Here is a 19,612-nt window from a genome sequence, read left to right on the forward strand (position 1 = left end):
ATAAACTTTTAAAAGAGTTAACACTTGATATTTTATACAAAAAAGAATGTGAAGCTGACACAACACAATGGCATCAAGAGAGCATTTCTATTTATTAAAAACTGTTTATTTTTTTTGCTTAGAACTTCCAATGGAATGTTTTAAACCTGAGGGGTTTTTTTCTATTCCATTTTGGTGTGAAGAATGGAGAAATGAGTGTGTTGAGGAATATTAGTTTAATGCTGTTACATTTGTCTCTAGCAATGTGCAGTCTCACACTTCTTTTAAGACTCTGCCTCCATCATTGTAATAGCAATTATAAACTATATAATAAAAGTATACATCCAAAGACTGTTCTCAATCATATTCTATGATCTCCTCCAAGTATTTCTTTTGCTGACTTAACAGATTGTACTGCCCACTGTGCAGAACTCCCCATTCCTTCCTCTGCGCTGGTCGACTGAAAGGCCACACATGGCACCCCGGGGATGTGATGCTGTTGGAGTGCCCTGTGTCTCCTCCAGCAGTGACCATGGTGACTCTGCTGGGCTAGAGCTGGAAGGGAAAACCAGCTGCACTGGGGAACACGCTGGGAGAGAGTCCATGAGACCAAGCTGCTGAGGAGAGTGAACTGGAAGGTGAATGGCTGAGGCTCATTTATGGGAGAGCCCATGGGCTGTGCAGATGTGTTTCGCAACCACTAATTTTAGGCAGAACAAGTCTTCACCTTCACTAGCTCTGCTATTGTGTAGAAGACTAAATTTGCATCTAAGTCTTTCCAAGGTGATGAGTTTTGCTTTCAGTTAAGACACAACCCTGTAATTTTATCATCTTGGACTGACTCTCATTGGCCTAATATGCCCCAAGAGGTGTGGAAAGCTACAGGTTTTAGCACTTGGGGTTTTGAAAATACAGGCTTGCTGCACAGAAATAGTAGCCAAAGCTTTTAGGTTTGTTTAATTTAGGCCTTCAGCTATTTCGGGTTAAGGGACTCTGTGAATCCTCTTCTTTCAAACTGAACAGTCTCTTTTAACTATGAGTGAATTTAAAAAAAATAAAGCAAAAATTTGCTAGAACTTTTTTGCATATATCTTCACCTGTGGATTTGCAGCAGATTGTTTGGTGAAGTGGATCCAAAGTCCCTTAGTCTGCAGCCTCAGGCTGCTATCCCTGTGTGCAGGGTGGATATGTGACACGTACCTTGTGGAAGGGAAGCTTGACTGAGGCATAGTCAGTCTCCCAAGGTACAAAAGCCATCTTGGCCCCAGTTAAGGTAACAACAAACATTTATTTTAAGTGATTACAAAAAGAATCACAAAACCCAGACAAAGCTAGAGCTGGTGAGAACACATGGGATTTGTGTTCACATAAACTTTAATCTTTAGAGCAGTAGTCAACTTGTGGGTATAAATCTTAATATTTTGCCTAATTTATCCTCAAATTCCCGTGCTCCTCCCTGGTAATGCTCAGAGTGCAGTGAGTGCTTTGCCATCAGTATGGAGGCAGAGGCCCTGCCTGGCCCTGAAGGCAGAGACATTTCCCTGCAGGTAACTCCACTTTATTTAGGGTAAAAGGCGAAAGCTAACCTTGTGCGTGCACACACACACTGTTAAGGAATCCCTTGTAATCTGTCTGCCTTTAAGTCTGCTAATTCCACAGAGCCACAGCTGGCTGATAATTTACAGAGCACATAAACAAACATTCACTGCTGCACAATGCTTGAGTTAAAGTGGGTACAATCACCTACAGAGGTGACCTCAGGAGACATTCACAGTGAACAAAGAATAGCCTCAAAATATGACATCTCCTTTGCCCAAAAGGCCTGATCTACGCCAGCAGCAGAGCTCCCTGAGGAGCTGCTTCCCATTCATAGCTTCAGAAGATAAAAGCTGAGCAGAGCTGCATCTTCCCATCTCCCCTCTTTCACCTGGTGCTGGAACCAGCTTTCTGGTGGGGTGTCACCACCCACCCACCCACCCTAGAGCCCCCTTTCTCCTGCAAAAAGCAAGCTTAGAACTTGTGCTGAAGCCAGTATTTAAGTGGAAGCTTAAACCACAGAGGGTCGTTGCAAAGCAGGGAGTTTCTGAAGGCTGGGTCATGCAATACAGATGAAGATGCAGACTATTGGTCTCCAAGCTACAGGCCTTGAGCTTGATTCACGTAAATGTGCACTCCAGTGCACCAAAGCCTGGGATCCATCTAAACCTGCCACAATCCCATTCCTTTTGGATAAATGAAGCAGGCAGGATCACACAGGCGACAGCTGTGTCAGTCTAAAGTGCAGCTTCTGTTTTGTATTCCTAGAAATGACTTCCTGGGATGGTCACAGGTCTAACACCAGATCTGTGGGGTTTTTGTTACCAGCCCTTTGCCCTCCTGGCTTTGTTGAACTGGTTAATTTAAAAGTGCAGGGTTTGAACTGTTTGCACGGGCTTTTTTCTTTAAATATTTGCAGTATATTCTAAATATTTCCCAACGGGAGGGAAGGACAGAAAGGTGACTCAAGCGTGGAAGGGAGCTTTGAGTCTCAAACACATCTGTAATACTTCCCCTTTCTTTGTAACTTCTTTGTAACGAAAGTTCTGGTGCCCTGGCCTTATCCCCTGTGCAATTACTTTCTGCCACCACAAGTTCTCATGTGACATCTTCCCTAGTCCCCTACCTTATGTTTGTCACAAAAAAAGGGAGAAAAAGCAAGCAAGCATAAAATCAGAGTACACCTTATGAACTATGGCTGCAGTTCTGCCCATTTTAAGTGCACTAAGCATCTATTTTCAGATTATTACAGACTTCTTGTACAATACCAGCCTGTCAGAACTATATAGTTGTAGTGGAGTTAGTTCTGTTTAGTAGAGTGTTCCTGGTCGTTCTTATTTATGGCTTGCTTAGTCCTTTATTCTTGAATGTCTCTTCTAACAGGATTAGCAAGTGTCCCACTGTCCCCTTTCCTCAGCCAGCTGCAGAATATAGCTCTTCCATTACTGTGGCTGCTCAAGTTACTGTGTTCATATCACGCACTGTGATATTTCTCCTCTGTACTTTTTTACCCCTAGGAGGTGGTATGCAAGCTTTTTAAACTAAAGCCTTGTACTAATGAATGCATCCATTCACCAGGGAAACTAATAGGTGCTGCAAGGAAGAAGTTCTGGACTGCAGCTGGAAAGAGCATTCCTTTCTGAGTCAGCATTGAGGAATTTAACTTGCCTTTGAAGAAAGCAGCACAGCACAAAATAGAACAAGAAGAAGGAAACAGACTAGTTTCAGAACAGTTAAATAGTCACAGCTCCTGTGGTTCTGGAGGATCACTGCCTTGTCCTCTCACCCAGAGTCCCTTTAACTGAGTGTTGGTTGTGCTTCAGGCTCTGCGGGTAAAAGCAGCTCTCAGCAGCCACACTTGTGTGCGGGAGATCTCCACTCCTGAGACAGCTCTTTTGCTGAACAAACACTGGAAGAAGATCCAAAAATGGAGCACTCCCAGATGCTGGGAAGGATTCAGGACCAATTTAGGATTTGACTCTTGGGCCTTGGTGGATGTTGCATTAGTACTGATACTTCAAGGTGACCCTGCCCACTGGTCCAGGTCCTCGGCTTCACAAGGACCCTGATGGATGCCACGGGTTCAGGGCTGGTTTACTGATTCCCAGGAGGGACCCCTGGATACACTCCATGTTTACTCTGCAGCCAATATTGCAACTATTACTGAACCTAATTTAATTTGAACCCTGACTGTATGACTTATAGCTCCAGATGATTATCCACAGTGACACACTGATACACTATGGTGATGTTTTCCTGATCTCCATCCTTTGAAGTGACCACCTAATAGAGGATTTCACATCTCTTATTAGTTTGTTCCTACATGTGTCATTTCAGCTTTTATTGCTGTTAGGATTGCCATATCACTTGGGTAAATCGATGTCTCTAACCTGCCTTGGAAGCCCATCCAGGCTTTCCCAAGCCTTCTGACAAGTCCTGCAGCAGGATGCTCCTGCTCTTCTGCCCAGGCAGAGCCCATGCAGGCTGGATGTTTTTATCCATGTGTGAGCAACGCTTTGGTTTGCCTCTCTACTTATCTTTCTATTTTGTTTCTTGTAAGGGCATGCTTGTTTTCTTCAGTTTTGCCCGCACTTTACTTGTCTGTTGTAGCCTTTCCCCTAAATCTGCCCTTTCTGTCAGGGAAGAACTGATCTCTCAGGCACTCAACTTTTTATCACAAAAATAAACCCACCACCCTGTTTTTTTCCCAGTTGTCTTGGGAAGCATTAAACTATTTAGGTAATTTTAAAATACCCCAGGCTGTGGCTTGGTTTTTTAGTTGTGATGCTGACCCTACACCAGATCAAAGTACTGGCTGTGGAGGTGCCCAGCCTTTGCCAATTGACACATATTAAACATTTATGGACAATTTACCTTCAAATAAGACCCAGGACTATTAATTCAGTAGTTTCGAGATCGGAAATAAGAGAGGATTCATTACAGTGAAACCGTACCAAGTACTTGAGGAGAAAACAAAACAAATAGCTGATTATTTCCAGGAGCTGGAAGAACATCACTGCTATGAGGGCAGGCAGGTTTGTTACCTGCCATGAACCGCTCTGCCTTGTGCTCCCACAAAAGCATTGAGCGCGGTGCGCTTACAGATGCATTTTTGAGTCTATAATCAAACGTATTTCGAAACTGGGGGCTAGATCTCACCGGGTCTCGGTCCCGGGCGGCGGGAGCCGCTGCGGTAACACCTCTCCCCGCCGCTGAGGTAACGCCTCCCGCGGCCGCCACAGGCTCCGCCGCCTGCGTGCGGGACGTGACCGGGCCTCCCGCCTCAGCCGGGCCTCCCGCCTCAGCCCGGCCTCCTGCAGGGGCGGGCGGTGCGCTGATGGACAGGCTGCTCGACCAATAGCGACGCGCGGCGGGCAGTGCGGGCCAATCACTGACGGGCAGGGGCGGGGCGGGCTGTGTGCGGGCGGTGCTGGCGGGCGCTGCGGCAGAGCGCAGGTGGCGGCGGAAGGGAGTGGAGCGTGTGGTTGTGTCGCGTCCGGAGCAAACATGTCTCTTTCCAACAAGCTCACCCTCGACAAGGTGGACGTGAAGGGCAAGCGGGTCGTCATGAGGTGAGGAGCCGGGGTCTGCTGCACGCATTCCCGCTGTGCCGTGAGGGAGGAAGGGTCCGGCCCGGCCACGGCAGTCCCCGGCGCCGCCGCTGGTGCCCTTGTCCCGGGGCCGGCCCTCGGCCTCGGGAGCAGCGCGGGAGGGTTGTACCTCCCAGGGATGGAGGAGGGTGGGAGCCGCCCGCGGCCTTCTGGGCCCCGCCGGCGCTAACCCGCCCCATGTCGGCGCTGCGGTGGGGCCGGGCGGGCGCCCGGGGGCTGGGCGGATTCACACGCAGCTTTCCCAGGCAGGAGCAAGTCATTTCTGTCCTCGGCTGCTTGTCTGAGCCTGGCGAGTTATTTTCGGTGGGACTTTGGTTTCGTTTTTTCTCTTTCCCGTACTCTGGCTGTTGGAAAGGCTCTGTATATCCCTAATTAACCGTCAAATTAACCGTCTGTTGCCTTGTTCGGAGGGATGTGTTGATGGGGAGGGCTGTGAACGCAGCCTCCCGCGGCTCTGGCAGTGGGGAACCACCGAGCGCCGCCTTGGTACATCGCTCTAATGCACGTGTCATCCACAGGCCGAGAGGAAAACCGGGAGAGCACAATTCCCCGTTTCCCTTTTTCTTTCCTGCAAATCCAAACCCCGTTCAATAAAAAAGTGAAAATACGGCTCTACCCCAATAAAATAATAATTCTCCTTTTTGCAGCAAGAGTTAAGTCGCAGGTATTCAGCACATCCTGGTGTAAAAACCCAAAATAGGAGTTTATAACTTATTTGTAAAGTATCATGGCCTGCTGAAAGCCTGATGTTGGAATTGCTGCCAAATTCCGGGAGATAAGGGCACAGAGCTACGTCGTGATACATTTCCAGCATGGGAATGCTCGTATTGTGAGGTTCTTTGTCCAAGGTCACCGAAATGTGACTGCTGTGTGGCTGGTACCATGCTTGGTGAGTGTGCAGGTAGAACAGAACTAAAACTTCTCTTCCTTGTAGTCTGTGCCAGACAACTTCAGCTTTTCATCGAGTCTCTGTCATCTTATTTTGAAGTAGTTCTCTAGAAATTTGCCTGTAGCAGAAACCAGCCCCGTAATGAGCGAAGAAGCTAGCTCAGAATTCACACGTGCTTCTGAAATCTGGTGAACAAAAGATCCCTTTTATCTCTGTAACAGTTGATTTTTTTCCAGTCTGACTGGTTTTTACCTTTTCTGAGCTGTGTTGCAGAGAACAGCCTTGCATTGGTAGAGGATGGGTTAAGCCAGCTCTTGGTCTCGATACTTAATGCATTTCAATCTATCTTTACAATTCAGTGATGAGCTACTAAACTTGAATGAAACAGCAAATGTGGTGCCAGTTTTTGTGTTTCCTGCCTGCTTCTCATTTCTCTGAACAGAGGCACCATGTGCTCTCACCACTACTAAAACTGATACCTCTTTTTTTTGCTTCTCATAGTCATCAGAATTTTAGCATAGTCATAACCTGCTTAACTACCAGTCCTACTGTAAGCTTCAAGAGAAGTTGAGAATGGGGAGGAGAAAGGGTTTAAGGGGAGCTCAGATTTCAGTTGCCTGCAGTGGGGAAGAAGGCTGAGCTGGGTCTTCATTTTGTAGCTCTGATGACTCTGTAAAGCAAACTATTCTTTTACTCTCTCATTTTAGAATAATAGGACAGTAAAATAGCACGAAAAGTGCTTTTCTTTCCCCTTTCTAGAATTCATCCCCTGCACCGTGGGGCTGCCAGTTCAATTTCTTTCTGCTCGGCTACTCCTGTTTTGCTGGCAGCTCTTGTCATTCTTTCAGTCTGTTTCTCGTGCTGAGCAAGAGAATTCAAACAACTTGCTGAATTTTGCTGTTTAATATAGATGTGGAACGATGGAGGGTAAACTCGAAGGCCATGTTTCACTTTCCTTGTTCTCATAAGCTGTTGCAGCCGGTTCTCTTCCCTCCTGTAGCTCTGTGAGTAATTTCTGCCTTCTCCGTTACGCAACGCAGCTTCCTGCTGCTGCTACTCAGCACATGGGCACAAGGGATGCTAGCGAGGAACAGCTGATGAAACTCCTCCCTTCCACCCCTTCAGCTGGCAGGAGTAGGGCAAGATCTACCTGTAGATCCTCCTCAGGTCTTCCAATGGGAATGTGATAAGCCCAGCACTCGTCTGCAGAGAGATTAGAGAACAGAAATTCCAAGTTGTAGGCGGTAACTGGACCGCTTCCTGGAGGCTGCCTGCTTGCTGGGACAGTCCAACCAAGCATCTCATTAGACAACACGATGCCACTTTTCATTATTTGCTTCCTTTCCCTTGGAAGCTTCTAGTTGGTGATCCGAGGGTACGTTGTTTGAAATGAAAAGGCTGTGTGGAGCTTGTTCACTCTCAGTTTTACTTCCTGCTTGAGCATCTTTGCTACTGCAGTCATGAGCATTAGGATGTATCAGTGGCACAGCTTTACTAAGTCATTCTAGCAGATGTTTGTTCTCTGTTTGGCTGATAATGTACTGATTTCAAAACAGAACTTGTACACGAGGCAGAGCTAAACTTACTGCAGTTGTCATGTTGCTGTTCTAGCCAGTGCCTTTACTGGCAGGTTCCCTTGCTCTTTGTAAAGAAATTTTTTGAGTATTTAATTCTATTTCTGTTTTCTTTTTTTTTTTTTTTAGGGTTGACTTCAATGTTCCAATGAAGGATCACAAAATAACCAACAATCAAAGGTGAGTTATAATTCCCATCCCAGATAGAAGTCCTGAAGTCTGTTTGCTTTCCCATTTTAGCCCAGTTCTTTTAGCAGTACCTGGAACAGTACTATGATTAACCTGTCATTGCTCATACCACGGTATTAAACGTGTCTCAGAGAAGGTCATCAATTATTAATTAAATCCTTTGTAGCTGTTAGCAGCCTACACTAATTACAAGGCTTCTTCTCACTATGGAAAGCATATAGAAAAAATCTCTTAATTGTACAGACCCTAAACTTCATTCTTTAAATATAGTTGAAGTGTTGTGACCATTTCACAGCCACGTCCCTTTGGCTGTGTGTAAAAATATGCTGTATTTTTTAGTAGCATCCATAAGACTTTCTGCCTCCTGGTTACCCTGCAGTCATGTGAACTTGTTGGCTTGTGTTAGAATAATTGTTTCAGTGTAGCACACAAAGACACAGGGTTTAGAAACAGTGATATTAGGTGTCTTGCCTTGCTTGTCTCTCACTTGCAGGCAGGTGCAGTCACCACAATATGCTTACTGCTCAATATTCCCATCGTTTCTTTATTGGTTCAGGATCACAGACTAAACCAGGAAGCCTGGTTATGTTCAAGTGTGTCCTGGCATTTCTTAGCTAAGAGCAATCAGCACAGTTTAGATTACACAATGTATTTCACTCCCGTGTCCTACATCACATGGAAGATAACAGTGAAATGTATGAAAACATTGCTGGGGTGGAGAATTTTGTTGATGCTTTCTGGAATATGCTCCAGGATCGTCACAGGCCCTCAGAGAAGAGTAGGTTGGGTAAGTTCCACAGCTGTGCTCTGTGGGATGTGGTCAGTCTCCTAGACACTTATTCTAGCAAGGACAGTTTCCTAAGAAGCCCAGTGTCCCTTTTGGAGACTTACTGGTGGTGATGCCTCTTTGCTGAGAGGTTGGGTGAACTGTGTGAGCACCAGCGGTAGGATGGGCTTCGTAAGTAATTGTTCTTCCATGCTCTTCTCCTCCATTTCTTTGTCATTTTTGAGGGACAATTCTTGGGGCTCTTGTGTAAGTGGTCACTCGATCTCTTTGCCTGGTAAACTCTGCTTGAATCCTTTTTAATTTATTGTTCTCTGCCATTACAGAATCAAGGCTGCCGTTCCTACCATCAAGCACTGCTTGGATCATGGAGCCAAGTCAGTGGTTTTGATGAGTCACCTGGGTCGTCCAGATGGTGTTCCCATGCCTGAGAAGTTCTCCTTGGCACCGGTAGCCGTGGAGCTTAAAGCACTCATGGGCAGGTGAGGTAGAAGAGCAGTCAAGCATGTATCAGGCCCTCTCTGTCAGTGGACCTGGCTGCTTTCCTTTCTGAAAGCAAGAGTCACTGGTGGAAGAAACACAGAGTCAGTGTTCATCTTGTGTTTGCAGGGAGGTCTTATTCCTGAAGGATTGTGTTGGTCCTGAGGTGGAGGCAGCCTGTGCTAATCCTGCAGCTGGCTCCATCATCCTGCTAGAGAACCTCCGATTCCATGTTGAAGAAGAGGGGAAAGGGAAGGATGCATCAGGGAACAAGGTAGAACTTCAAGTTTAGCTTTTTTGTGTGCCTGCTCTGGTCTTACTACCTTTTTTGCTGCAGAATGACGAGGAGACAGCAGCCTGTATTAAAACCCTGTTTATTAATTTGCTCTGAGAAGGGTGTCAGAGATCTTTAGTTCAACATGTCCCATCATTTGTACTATGCTGTGCAAAAATTGAATTTCCAAGATGAAACAGGTGAAATGAAAGGCTGTAGATGACTGATGAAGGTGGTGCAGTCTGTAAAAGAAGGAAAAAGGACCAAAATAGGGTTGGGCAGGAAATTGGTTGATGCTTATTAGACTTTATATTGGGATGTCTAAAACAAAAACCAAAGTCTGTTGGAGATGGTTTGTTGCTACTGGGGCCGTAAGAGTGATGCTTGTTTCTTGGTTCTCTGGCTATTGCTTTAATATGCTTAAATATGCTGCAGCAGAGGGGTTTTCAAACCCTTTTGCTGTCTGCTCTTAAGAGCAGACATCCAGAACCAGGCTGCCTTGCACCTCTGACATTTTCTTGAAGGTCAGGAAGAATGCTTGCTCCAGACAGCTGCTTTTCTTGGCGATGGTGACCCCCATGACTTTACGCAGGCCTTGGCTCCTTTCGGATTCAGTGTGTGGAGTGGAATGCTGACATCGTGTGGTGCCCTTTATGGGCTGACACAGGACTCCTGGAGTTAAAATAACAGCCCAGAGAAGTAGTAAGCCCTTGCAGATGGCAGTGAGAAATGCAGCGAGTCTGGATGTATTCACTACTAGAACTGTGTGCCACTGAAAGCCAGTCTAGTGGCAGGGAGAAGAGTGGGGCAAGAACTGAATTTGCTTTGGGAACCGTCCCAGGTGCGTTTCTGTAGTTCTCATCTTATTTAGCTGGGTGTAGAAGCCTGCACTGCAGTTGAGCACAACAGGAGAGGTGCTGTTGACAGACCTGCTTCTCATCCTAACAGGGATGAAGGTCGGTGCTATGGAAATAGTGATGCAGGACTGCAGGTTACTAACTGGTGCTTAGAAACTGTGGCTTTCCAAAGCAAATCAAGTGGTTGTGGTTCCTTCATTTGGAGCCTCTCGTGTCCTGCTTAGAGATGCTGCTGGTTTTAACAGGAGCACTTAGTCTCTTGGTAAATTGCCTGGCTTTATGCAGTGAAGGAGCAGTTGACAGCATAGTTCTGTAATCTTGTGGTCCCTTTGGCTTGACATCTGCTCAGACTGTGTGAATACAAGGGCACCCAAAGCCACGCTGAATCCATCTGCTGTACATTAGAGCACCTTCCTGCCATTGTCCCCATGATGCTGGATCTATGCCTGGACATGTGTCTGTTCTTGCCCACTACATGCTAAGCTTAACTCCAGCTTTCTGATGCTGGCTGCTTTCTCTGTGTCCTGTTGTAGTGTGCAGATTATTTATCAGTTAATCCTCAATGCAATTGCTGTATCAGTCCTTCAGGAGCTCATCCTTTTACCTGTGGCACTTGGAGACCACAGAGCTTTCTTTGTTCAGTGAGCAAGCACGAGTTTAAGTCTCATCTTGGCATTGCCTTGTCTCTCCACACCCTTTCTGAATCACCTGTGTTCACCACTAAGACTGGAAGTCTGTTGGAGAGGGACTGAAATGGCTGGTAGTGCTGCAGTTTGTTCTGTTCTGCTGATGGATTAGAAATGTGAAGTGGGAACAGTCCTCAGGCCTGTAATAGCAGGAATAAACTCTTGGGCAGTTTAAACCATTTAAACCTTTCCGTTGCTCCTGCTGGTCTGGGAAAGAGCATATGAAATACAGTGACCTGCCAGATGAACTGACGAGTTTCTCCAGCTGGTCTTTCATTGCTTTGGGTTTACAAGGCAAGTTGCTGACTTTGACTTTAGTTTCAGAATCAACTCTGTGTACCTGAATCCACAAACTTGTCGTTCTTTCTCTTTTTAGATCAAGGCTGATTCTGCAAAAGTGGAGGCTTTCAGATCCTCTCTTTCTAAACTGGGAGACGTCTATGTCAATGATGCTTTTGGAACTGCCCACCGAGCTCACAGGTGTGTATCCATTTTTCTTCCACAGGCAGAACTGCAGAATGATGTCTGCTGTGGAAACACATACAGCTTTGCCCCAGTGAGTTTTAACTTCCCTTTGGGCTTCTCCCATTATCCTTCTGCTGTGTTTGTTACTAAGTAATGGATTTAGTGGAGGTGGCTGTCAGTAGTGTATGCTCTTTCAAGCTCTGGGGGAACAGAAGACAGCTGAAACTCTTAAAACTTGAATTGACCTTTTAAGCTTTCAAGATACAAGTCCTAAGCAAGTAATTTTTGTATAAATTGTGCTGCAATTACAGCAGACCTCTTTTCCAAAAGATTAATAGCTCCAGATTGGTTATTCTCCTGGAGTGTGTTTAGGTATGTGTACTAACTCCAGAGGTCCTCTTTGAGCTTGATTTCATAATCCAGTGCTATCAGAGGAAGGCATTTCTGCTCTCGCTATGCTTATTTGTCCCTCAGTGTTTTGGATCATTATTAACAGCATAAATGTCTTGCATAACGATATGTCTGTGCAAAAACAGCCTCAGAAAGTAAGTGTGTACAGCCACCTTATAAAACTAGGAAAACAGAACCTTGTGTTTGTTTTCATACAGGTGGTAGCTATTCTCACTGCTGCAGCTGACTAAAGGATTGGCTTTATAATGCTGTGAGACACAGGGCTGTTTGGACCTGCACTGATAGACAGTTCTTCTTTCCTCACTCTTTTTATTCTGCAGCTCCATGGTAGGTGTCAACCTGCCTCAGAAGGCTGCTGGTTTCCTGATGAAGAAGGAGCTGGATTACTTTGCTAAGGCCCTGGAGAGTCCAGAGAGACCCTTCTTAGCCATTCTTGGAGGGTAAGACTCCAGAAACATATGTATTTTGTATTTCTGTTTAACTCCTCTGTAAGAAATGAAAAGCTACTTTGGCTTGGTTCAAACAAGTGCTTTCCTTTAATTGCACCTACAGTTCAGATTTGTAGGTAAGTCCTGAGATCTCTGTAAGATGTCATTAGAGAGAAGCTAATTGATCACGTCCACTCCTGTGATACTATCAGGGTCTCTTCATTGTATCTCCTGACTTCTTACATTCCCCAAATGGAGTTTGTTGCACAGGTGACCCAGAAGACCCCTTAGAAACACATGATGGCCCTGAAGCATTGTCAGTGACCCTTCTTCCACAGTTCAGAATACAAGCATCCTGCAGGCTCAGCACTGTGTGAAGTGACATGGGCTGTCACTATGCAGTGGTGACCTACTGTAGCTGGATGGGCCTCTGCTCTTCCCCAGCAGCCAGTGTGCAGAGAAACCCCCAAAACCAAGTGGCTGCTTGTGTGTAGAACTAATTTCCCATTGCTGCTGAATTTTGTCCTGTGTGTTCCCAGCTCAGCACCATGGTTCTATGCCAGTGTATTTCAGTTCATCAGATGAATTAAAATACTTCACTAAGTAACACAAAGCTGGGACACTGTAACATTCCTGTGTGCTTGGTAGAAGTATGTGGCTTATTCCTGCTGTTCGCACCCAAACGTGTGTTTTAAGAACTACTTTTCAGTTCTCACATAAAGTTTGACACTTCTATGACCATGGTTATACTGAACAATGCTTTCTTTTCTTTTCATCAGTACCCTTGCAAGGTTTACAGCTGCAGGTGACCCATCACTAAGCGCTGTACTTGCCTCATTGCCTTTGATGGAAGTTGCAGGTATATCACCAAGGGAAAGTTTGTTAGTTATCTTACCAGATGTTTGAGTCAGAGCAGCAGCTAGGATGGCCCAAATGTTAAAATATCAGGCCCGTTTGTAAAGTCTGGAAGTGTTATAAATCGAATGGGAACAAAATAAGCTCTTTTGAGGTGCATGATCAGGGTGACCAGCATGTTCCAGTCCACAAGCTTGATACTAACTCACTGTGTGACTAAAGGTTGATGAACGCTGACTGCATCTTAGTCAGAGGAGGAGCTCTGGGAGGAGTTCAGAGCCAGAAAACACCTTTATGTGTTTGAAAGCACCACCCTTCCACTGGTGGGGCAGCTGGTTCCTAGGTGGGATGACAGATGAGCAACTCTTGCTTGATTGTACCATAGGGAAGTCACACTCACAAGTTGCATGTGGTCCAGCTGCAGGTTTGCCACTGCTTATATATAACAAAATTTGGCCTAGAAAACGAACTGAGAAGAACTGTACTAACAAGTAAACCAGAAATGAACTGTGTTGGCAAAGAAAGACCATGTGCAGGAAAGCGGGTCAGTGCCAGGAGCAGGGTATGTGCAAGGGAAAGAAACAAAACTCTAATTCACCTTCACGTTTTCTGCCTGGAGCTGCGCATGGCAGGACTCTCAGGGTTTTGCTGTGGTTTCATCCTGTCCCATCAATGCTGCTTCACCCGTTCAGTTCCCCCAGTGTAGCACCATCAGCAACTTTATGGCTTAAACTGGGGTCAGTGGCTGGTTCACACCAGAGGTGGTTGTGATCAGTAAGGTTGGATTTGTAGAGGCAATACCTGTTTTGTAGGGTTAGATCTGAAAGCACTTCATTACTTAAATTCATACAATTATCCATTCAGAGATGGGGAAACTAAAGCAAGACAAGGAAATGGTCTTGTCTAATGTCTCCAAGCAGGGCACTGTGAAGCTATGACAATAATGCAAGTCTTCTGTTTGCCAGCCTAGGTTTAGCTCAGGGTGGTTTCCTATGGTCTTTTATGAAGCTTTCTTTTAGATAACAAAAATTCCATACACGGCATTAAAGAGAGAAGACAGGAGACTTGTGTTTATTTACTGCATCCTCTGCCATTCCTACATAATGTGATGTTGATATTGTTGTTCCATTACTGTTTGTATCTCGTGTCAAAAGCAGTCATCTGCTTTTGGGCAAGGCAGTTCCGTGTCACAGAGCAGCCTGGTAGTTTGAAGCTGTTCTGTGATGGGTTACAGGAGCTGGGTGTGTGGTAGCTGGTACAGAGGATCTGGGGTTGGACAGTGGCTGTGAATGGCAGTGCTCTGATCTCTGCTGTGCTGGACAAACAGGGGAAATTGGGCTATAAAGTGCCAGAGTTTATATTTAAATAGGAAAAAAAATGGAGGGCTGAATAATGCTCTTATAAGGTGGTATTTAATGCTGGCCTGCTACATTGACAGATTCCCTTCGTGCCTGCTCCCAACAACTCCTTTGTTGGCTCATTCTCTCAGGATGGCCTTGACATGCCACAACCATGATATTGCCATTACTGAATAGTAGTTGATGAATTCTGCTTCGATCCAAGACGTCCCTGTGAGGCTTCATGTTGTCTTAGCTAAAGATTACTAGAGACTAAGTTTTGTCAGAGGAGTTTGGGGCAGTGGCTGTTATTCATTATTTTTCCTTCTCTCTCTCTCTCTCTCTCTCTCTCTCTCACCAGAGCCAAAGTTCAGGATAAGATCCAGCTGATCAGTAACATGTTGGATAAGGTCAATGAGATGATCATTGGTGGTGGAATGGCGTTCACCTTCCTCAAAGTGATCAACAACATGGAGGTACGAAAAGAGCAATTCTGTGTCTGCTCCTAGTAAAGAATATGGTCAGAATGTCCCTTATACATTGTGGTATTGAGAACTGTCTATCTCAGCTCTGCAAGAGTAGGGAGCACTGAGAAGTTGCCTGACAGTCACTTTGCTGCCTATGTCTAGCCTAAGTGCTTTAAGAAAATAGGCTTTCTAGAATTGCTGTGTGAGCAGTTTGACTTGACTGCTTCTGTTCTCTTCTGTAATGACCAGTCACTAAACAAACACCTTTCTCCCTTTTCCCAACTAACTTCTCTAGATTGGCAACTCTCTGTTTGATGAAGAGGGATCAAAAATCGTCAAGGACCTGATGGCCAAGGCAGAGAAGAACGGTGTGAAGATTACTCTGCCTGTTGACTTTGTCACTGCAGACAAATTTGATGAGAATGCACAGACTGGGCAAGCCACAGTGGCTTCAGGCATTCCTGCTGGCTGGATGGTGGGTTTCAATAGGCAAGGCACTAACAGAAGTAATGGGCAGCAGTGGGGTGGGAAGGACACTTTAAAGGAATGGAAAGAGTCATTGTGATCCTTTGCAAATGCTTCTGAAGGCAGTCAAGCTGCATGGAATATATTGGTTTAATGATGTTGAAGCCCTGTTGTTCTGAATTTTTAAGTCTAAAGCAGCTTTTGTAAGAGTTGGATTAAAACAGCAAAATTCCTCTAAACCCTTCAGATACGAGCACAGTAGAAATTCCTTTTATTTGACTGGAATTTAAGTAGAGTTGGCAAAAGTTTCTAACCAAGGCTTCAGGCATTTGACATTGATTTAAAAATTACTTACTCATAGTAGGAAGGTAAATGCCACACTCCATGCTACTGCAGCTGCTGATGGCAAAACTTTGTGTTCCTCGGTGCATACAGAGGAACTCTTGCTTTGTACCCAGGGGTGAGGGGGAAGCTTCTGAGCTCCCAGCTAGACACGGGTGACTTGAGATGAGGGCCAGCAGTGAGTGTATCTCTTCTCTTGCTTGTTTAGGGCTTGGACTGCGGCCCTGAAAGTGTGAAGAAGTTTGTTGAAGTTGTTGGAAGGGCCAAGCAGATTGTGTGGAATGGTCCAGTCGGTGTCTTTGAGTGGGACAAGTTTGCCAAAGGAACCAAAGCCCTGATGGACAAAGTGGTAGAAGTAACTGGAAAGGGCAGCATCACCATTATTGGTAAGTGGTTTGTGCTCTTGTCTTCCTAAATGCAACAAGAAGCTTCTGCTTGCCAGTATCATGCTAAAAGTACTTGTTAAATTTGTTTTTCTTTCCTCATGTTTTCCCTTGTCCTTCAGCTTGGAGATAGGGCTTTAAAAACTGCTGTATGTAGTAATGTGGAGTGTTTGGCAGCAGGACCAGCTTGTAGCAAGGCTGTGGCCCTTAAGCTCAAGAGAGTCTGAATTTCTTGTGTCTCTGGTCTTGTTTGTACGACAGGTGGTGGAGATACAGCCACTTGCTGTGCGAAGTGGAACACTGAGGATAAAGTCAGCCATGTCAGCACAGGAGGTGGTGCTAGCCTGGAACTGCTAGAGGGTAACTCTTCTTTTATCTTAACTTGTTTAGCCAATCAGGTAGTTCTGGGTGCTCTACCATGTGTGGATACTCAAGAAAGCACAACAATAGGGTGAATATCTTTTCTGTTCCACCACGTGGAGTTGCACGTAGCTTTTGAGCAATGAGCTCTCCTCACTGCTCTTCTTTTGTAGTCCTCCTAGAGGAAGAAAGAAAATGGGAATGTTCTTGCAAACAGCACAGTCTGCCACTCCCAGAAGGCAAAACCACTGGAATGGAAAATAAAATGGCCTCAAGAGCATGCTGGCTCTGTTTTGTAGATGATCTCCTGAGACACACTAACCAGACTGCTTAAAATGCCCAGTGGCTGTTAGGGAAATCTCATCAGAATAGTCTGAAATTGTTGCCAGAAGTCTCCTTTTCAGCGCATTGTTTGAAATCCCCTGGTTTTGGGAGCCCTCTACTGCTCACTTACCAACCTGCAGGAGGTGCTTGGAATTCAAAATGGTGAGAATTTACAGGGTTCTTCTAATGAGTTACATTGTACTCTAAATGAGTTTTCATTTCCTCTGGTAATTAGCTGTTTCCCAATGTGTGTAAATTATCTAATGCTGTCAACTTCTCTGTCGAAGAGAAACTGCAGTAAACTGCATTGCAGCTGGTAGTTTCCAGCAGTTCTATGCAAGACAGAGCTTTTGTTTCTGTTGCCTAGGGAGTGATGGGAAAGGGAAGGAATGCAGATGGCTAGAAGGAAACACTGTGCAACCGATTGATTCAAAAGGACAAACTTGTCTAAGTTTTGGCCCAAAATGTGGGTTTGTGTGTGTGATCTTTTAAATGTTACGGAAGTCTTGTTAATTGGAAAAGCTTCTGAAGATTCAAGGGGGGAAAAAACCCCCTAGCAAACCAGTGAGTTGTGAACAGTGTTAAAATTCAGGGCTGCCACACAGCTTGAGCATTAAAAAGTAGGATTTCTGGGGGGAAAAAAAGCAGAATGGTCTCTCTTTGTAATTAAAGTAGGACAAAAGGCTTAAAAATGCTGTAGAAAACATTGCACTTTAATCATCTGGACCCTCATACTCAAAGGTGAGCATATTCCTTACTTCCGTCAGTTGGAATGAGGCTTGTAAATACCCAGACCTGGGTGTTTAAAGTAAAAGCCTTGAGATTTGTAGGAGGTTTTGTTACTTAATTCATTCTTAAAGTTTCCACCACGCACTCCAGAATTCTTTTTACGTGCCACTAGGGATCGAGGAAAATATGCAGCAACTCCCTAGATCCAATCAAAAATCTGTTTGCCATCAAACTGAGTGGAAAAAGATCTGGGCTGTTCGGATCTGACACAAGCAGAGACTCAAATAGCCATTTCCCATTATTGTTAATGGAGAATTGATGACTTGGGTACACTCAGCATCTGCCTGCTGACATCTGAGGGCAGCTGTGCTCTGGATGCTCACTACAGCCCTAAAAGGTGTTTACTCTGTGGAGCAGTGTAAACGTGCCCACATGCCCTGAGAGCCACTGTTGTCACCAGGAGTATATGTAGAGCCAATATCTTCCTTTTTTAACCGATAATTTCTAATTTTATTTTAAGTGCTGCAATTGCAAGAGGGTTCTTAATCTCACTGGTGTGTTTTAACTGCTTACAGGTAAGGTTCTTCCTGGTGTGGATGCCTTGAGCAACGTGTAGAGAACAGAGCATCCATCGCCCCACTTCCTGGTCCTGTGCACAGCCCCTGAGATTCAACACTTCAGCGCTTCTGTATTTCAGCTCTGCGATAGGCAGGTCACAGTGTAAACCCAAACTGGACAGGGTTTGAGGAGAAGACAGCAGAGATTTTACGACCGCAGTTTACACGAGGGTGGATTTGTCCGCTGTTACCCCAACTTGAATTAACGTAGTGCGTTTAAACTGTTGTTGTGAGTTTAAAGTGTATATATTTATATTTTGCCTTTTCAAAGAGATTAATCCCTGTTAGACATGTCTGTTTCTCAGGAGTGCACTGTTTAACTTCAATGTTCCTAGGCATTTTCATCACTTGACACGGTTCTGAAACAAGAGGGGACTCCAGTTTTTTGGAGGCTGATTGTAATAGCTGCTGAATAAACATATTTAAACTGCTCACAGTTTGTATATGGTCTTTCAGATTTTTAGAGTGGTCTGCATCATAATATCTTCTTCCTAGCATCAGCAATGGGAGAGATTTTTCCTTTTTGCACTACATTCTTTTATTTTTGCCCAGTGGATCTAAAAGCACCCAGTCATCATCAAAGTGAACTTTGCTAGTAAGGAAGTAAATTGTTACAGATGTGCTGTTATGTTCAAACTTTCATGCCAACAAGTAATAAGATGAAATTTTGAATCTCTAAGTCTACTAAAAAGTGAAAATTTAAAACTAGAGAACTCACCTTATAGTATCCAATCTAATATAGGGAAACTGAAGATAGAAGCAGGTAAAAATGGGTCACAGGCAAACAACTGCTCAAGTTTGTGATCCTAAAAGCACTAAAACTGGCATAATAAAACCACACAGCTGGACAATTTGGTTTCTGTGTGTGGCTTAAGCACACTGCAGAACACATACTGGCAGAAGAGGACCACCAACATAGTGCATCTGTAGAAAGTTTCAATTTCCATTTCTGCTGTTGTGCGCTGGCTCTGGTGCTTGCTGCAGGACCCAAATGTGAGCACAGGGTGGCTCTCAACCAAACCCAGGTCTGCTCCGAGCTCAGACTGGCTTCGAATGTGAGCAGTTCTGCTCATAAGAACTGTAAGGAGATGCAGTGCTCCAGCTGAACTGCTTGTGTATCTTCCTGCTGGATCAGAGAGAAGAGAGTGATGTAAAGCAGGGATGGCCTGTTTTTATTCCTAGTGGATTCCCAGCAGGAATGTCAGGGAGCTTCCCAGGAGGTTTTGCATGGCCTGAATAGTATAAAGCAGCCAGGACGAACCACGGAGAGAATCTCTGAGGTAAGCAGCAAGCCACAACACAGAGTATGCTTTTAGGTTAATTTGTATGTATGTATGTACATAACATCACCAAAACAAAATGAAAGCATGTGCTACAGACACAGCCTATTTGCCAAATTTTAGTCATGGTGGGATGCGAATTAAAACCCAATAATGCTGAGGTGTGTGTGTATAAATAGATAGTACATTTTAAAGCTCAAAGTGCCTATTGCAGAGAACAGACACTAGAAATAATGCAAATGAGTGCAGCGCCGTGGTTTCCTCCTCCACCTTCCCTCCTTTGTAAGCCT

The 19,612-nt window shown here is 45.0% G+C and overlaps 1 protein-coding gene across 1 annotated transcript; it reads left to right on the top strand.

Annotated features, from left to right (window-relative positions):
• The first annotated feature begins 4,907 nt into the window (after positions 1–4,907).
• On the top strand, positions 4,908–18,476 carry PGK1 (phosphoglycerate kinase 1). Its single transcript, XM_030497241.1, has 11 exons — positions 4,908–5,087; positions 7,719–7,769; positions 8,889–9,044; positions 9,172–9,316; positions 11,236–11,339; positions 12,056–12,175; positions 14,717–14,831; positions 15,118–15,297; positions 15,838–16,015; positions 16,274–16,372; positions 18,001–18,476. Exons 1-11 carry the CDS (start codon positions 5,023–5,025, stop codon positions 18,039–18,041), a joined length of 1,254 nt encoding a protein of 417 aa, XP_030353101.1. The 5' UTR covers positions 4,908–5,022; the 3' UTR covers positions 18,042–18,476.
• The last annotated feature ends 1,136 nt before the right edge of the window (positions 18,477–19,612 follow it).

The sequence above is a fragment of the Strigops habroptila genome, chromosome 9, assembly GCF_004027225.2.
Source record: "Strigops habroptila isolate Jane chromosome 9, bStrHab1.2.pri, whole genome shotgun sequence".
NCBI lineage: Eukaryota > Metazoa > Chordata > Aves > Psittaciformes > Psittacidae > Strigops > Strigops habroptila.

Bases quoted from the DNA above. Each gene is read 5' to 3' on its own strand.
- PGK1 (XM_030497241.1), top strand. From the start codon at position 5,023: ATGTCTCTTTCCAACAAGCTCACCCTCGACAAGGTGGACGTGAAGGGC. The intron at 11,340-12,055 runs GTGTGTATCCAT...TTTATTCTGCAG, and splicing joins ACTGCCCACCGAGCTCACAG to CTCCATGGTAGGTGTCAACC. The intron at 12,176-14,716 runs GTAAGACTCCAG...CTCTCTCACCAG, and splicing joins TTCTTAGCCATTCTTGGAGG to AGCCAAAGTTCAGGATAAGA.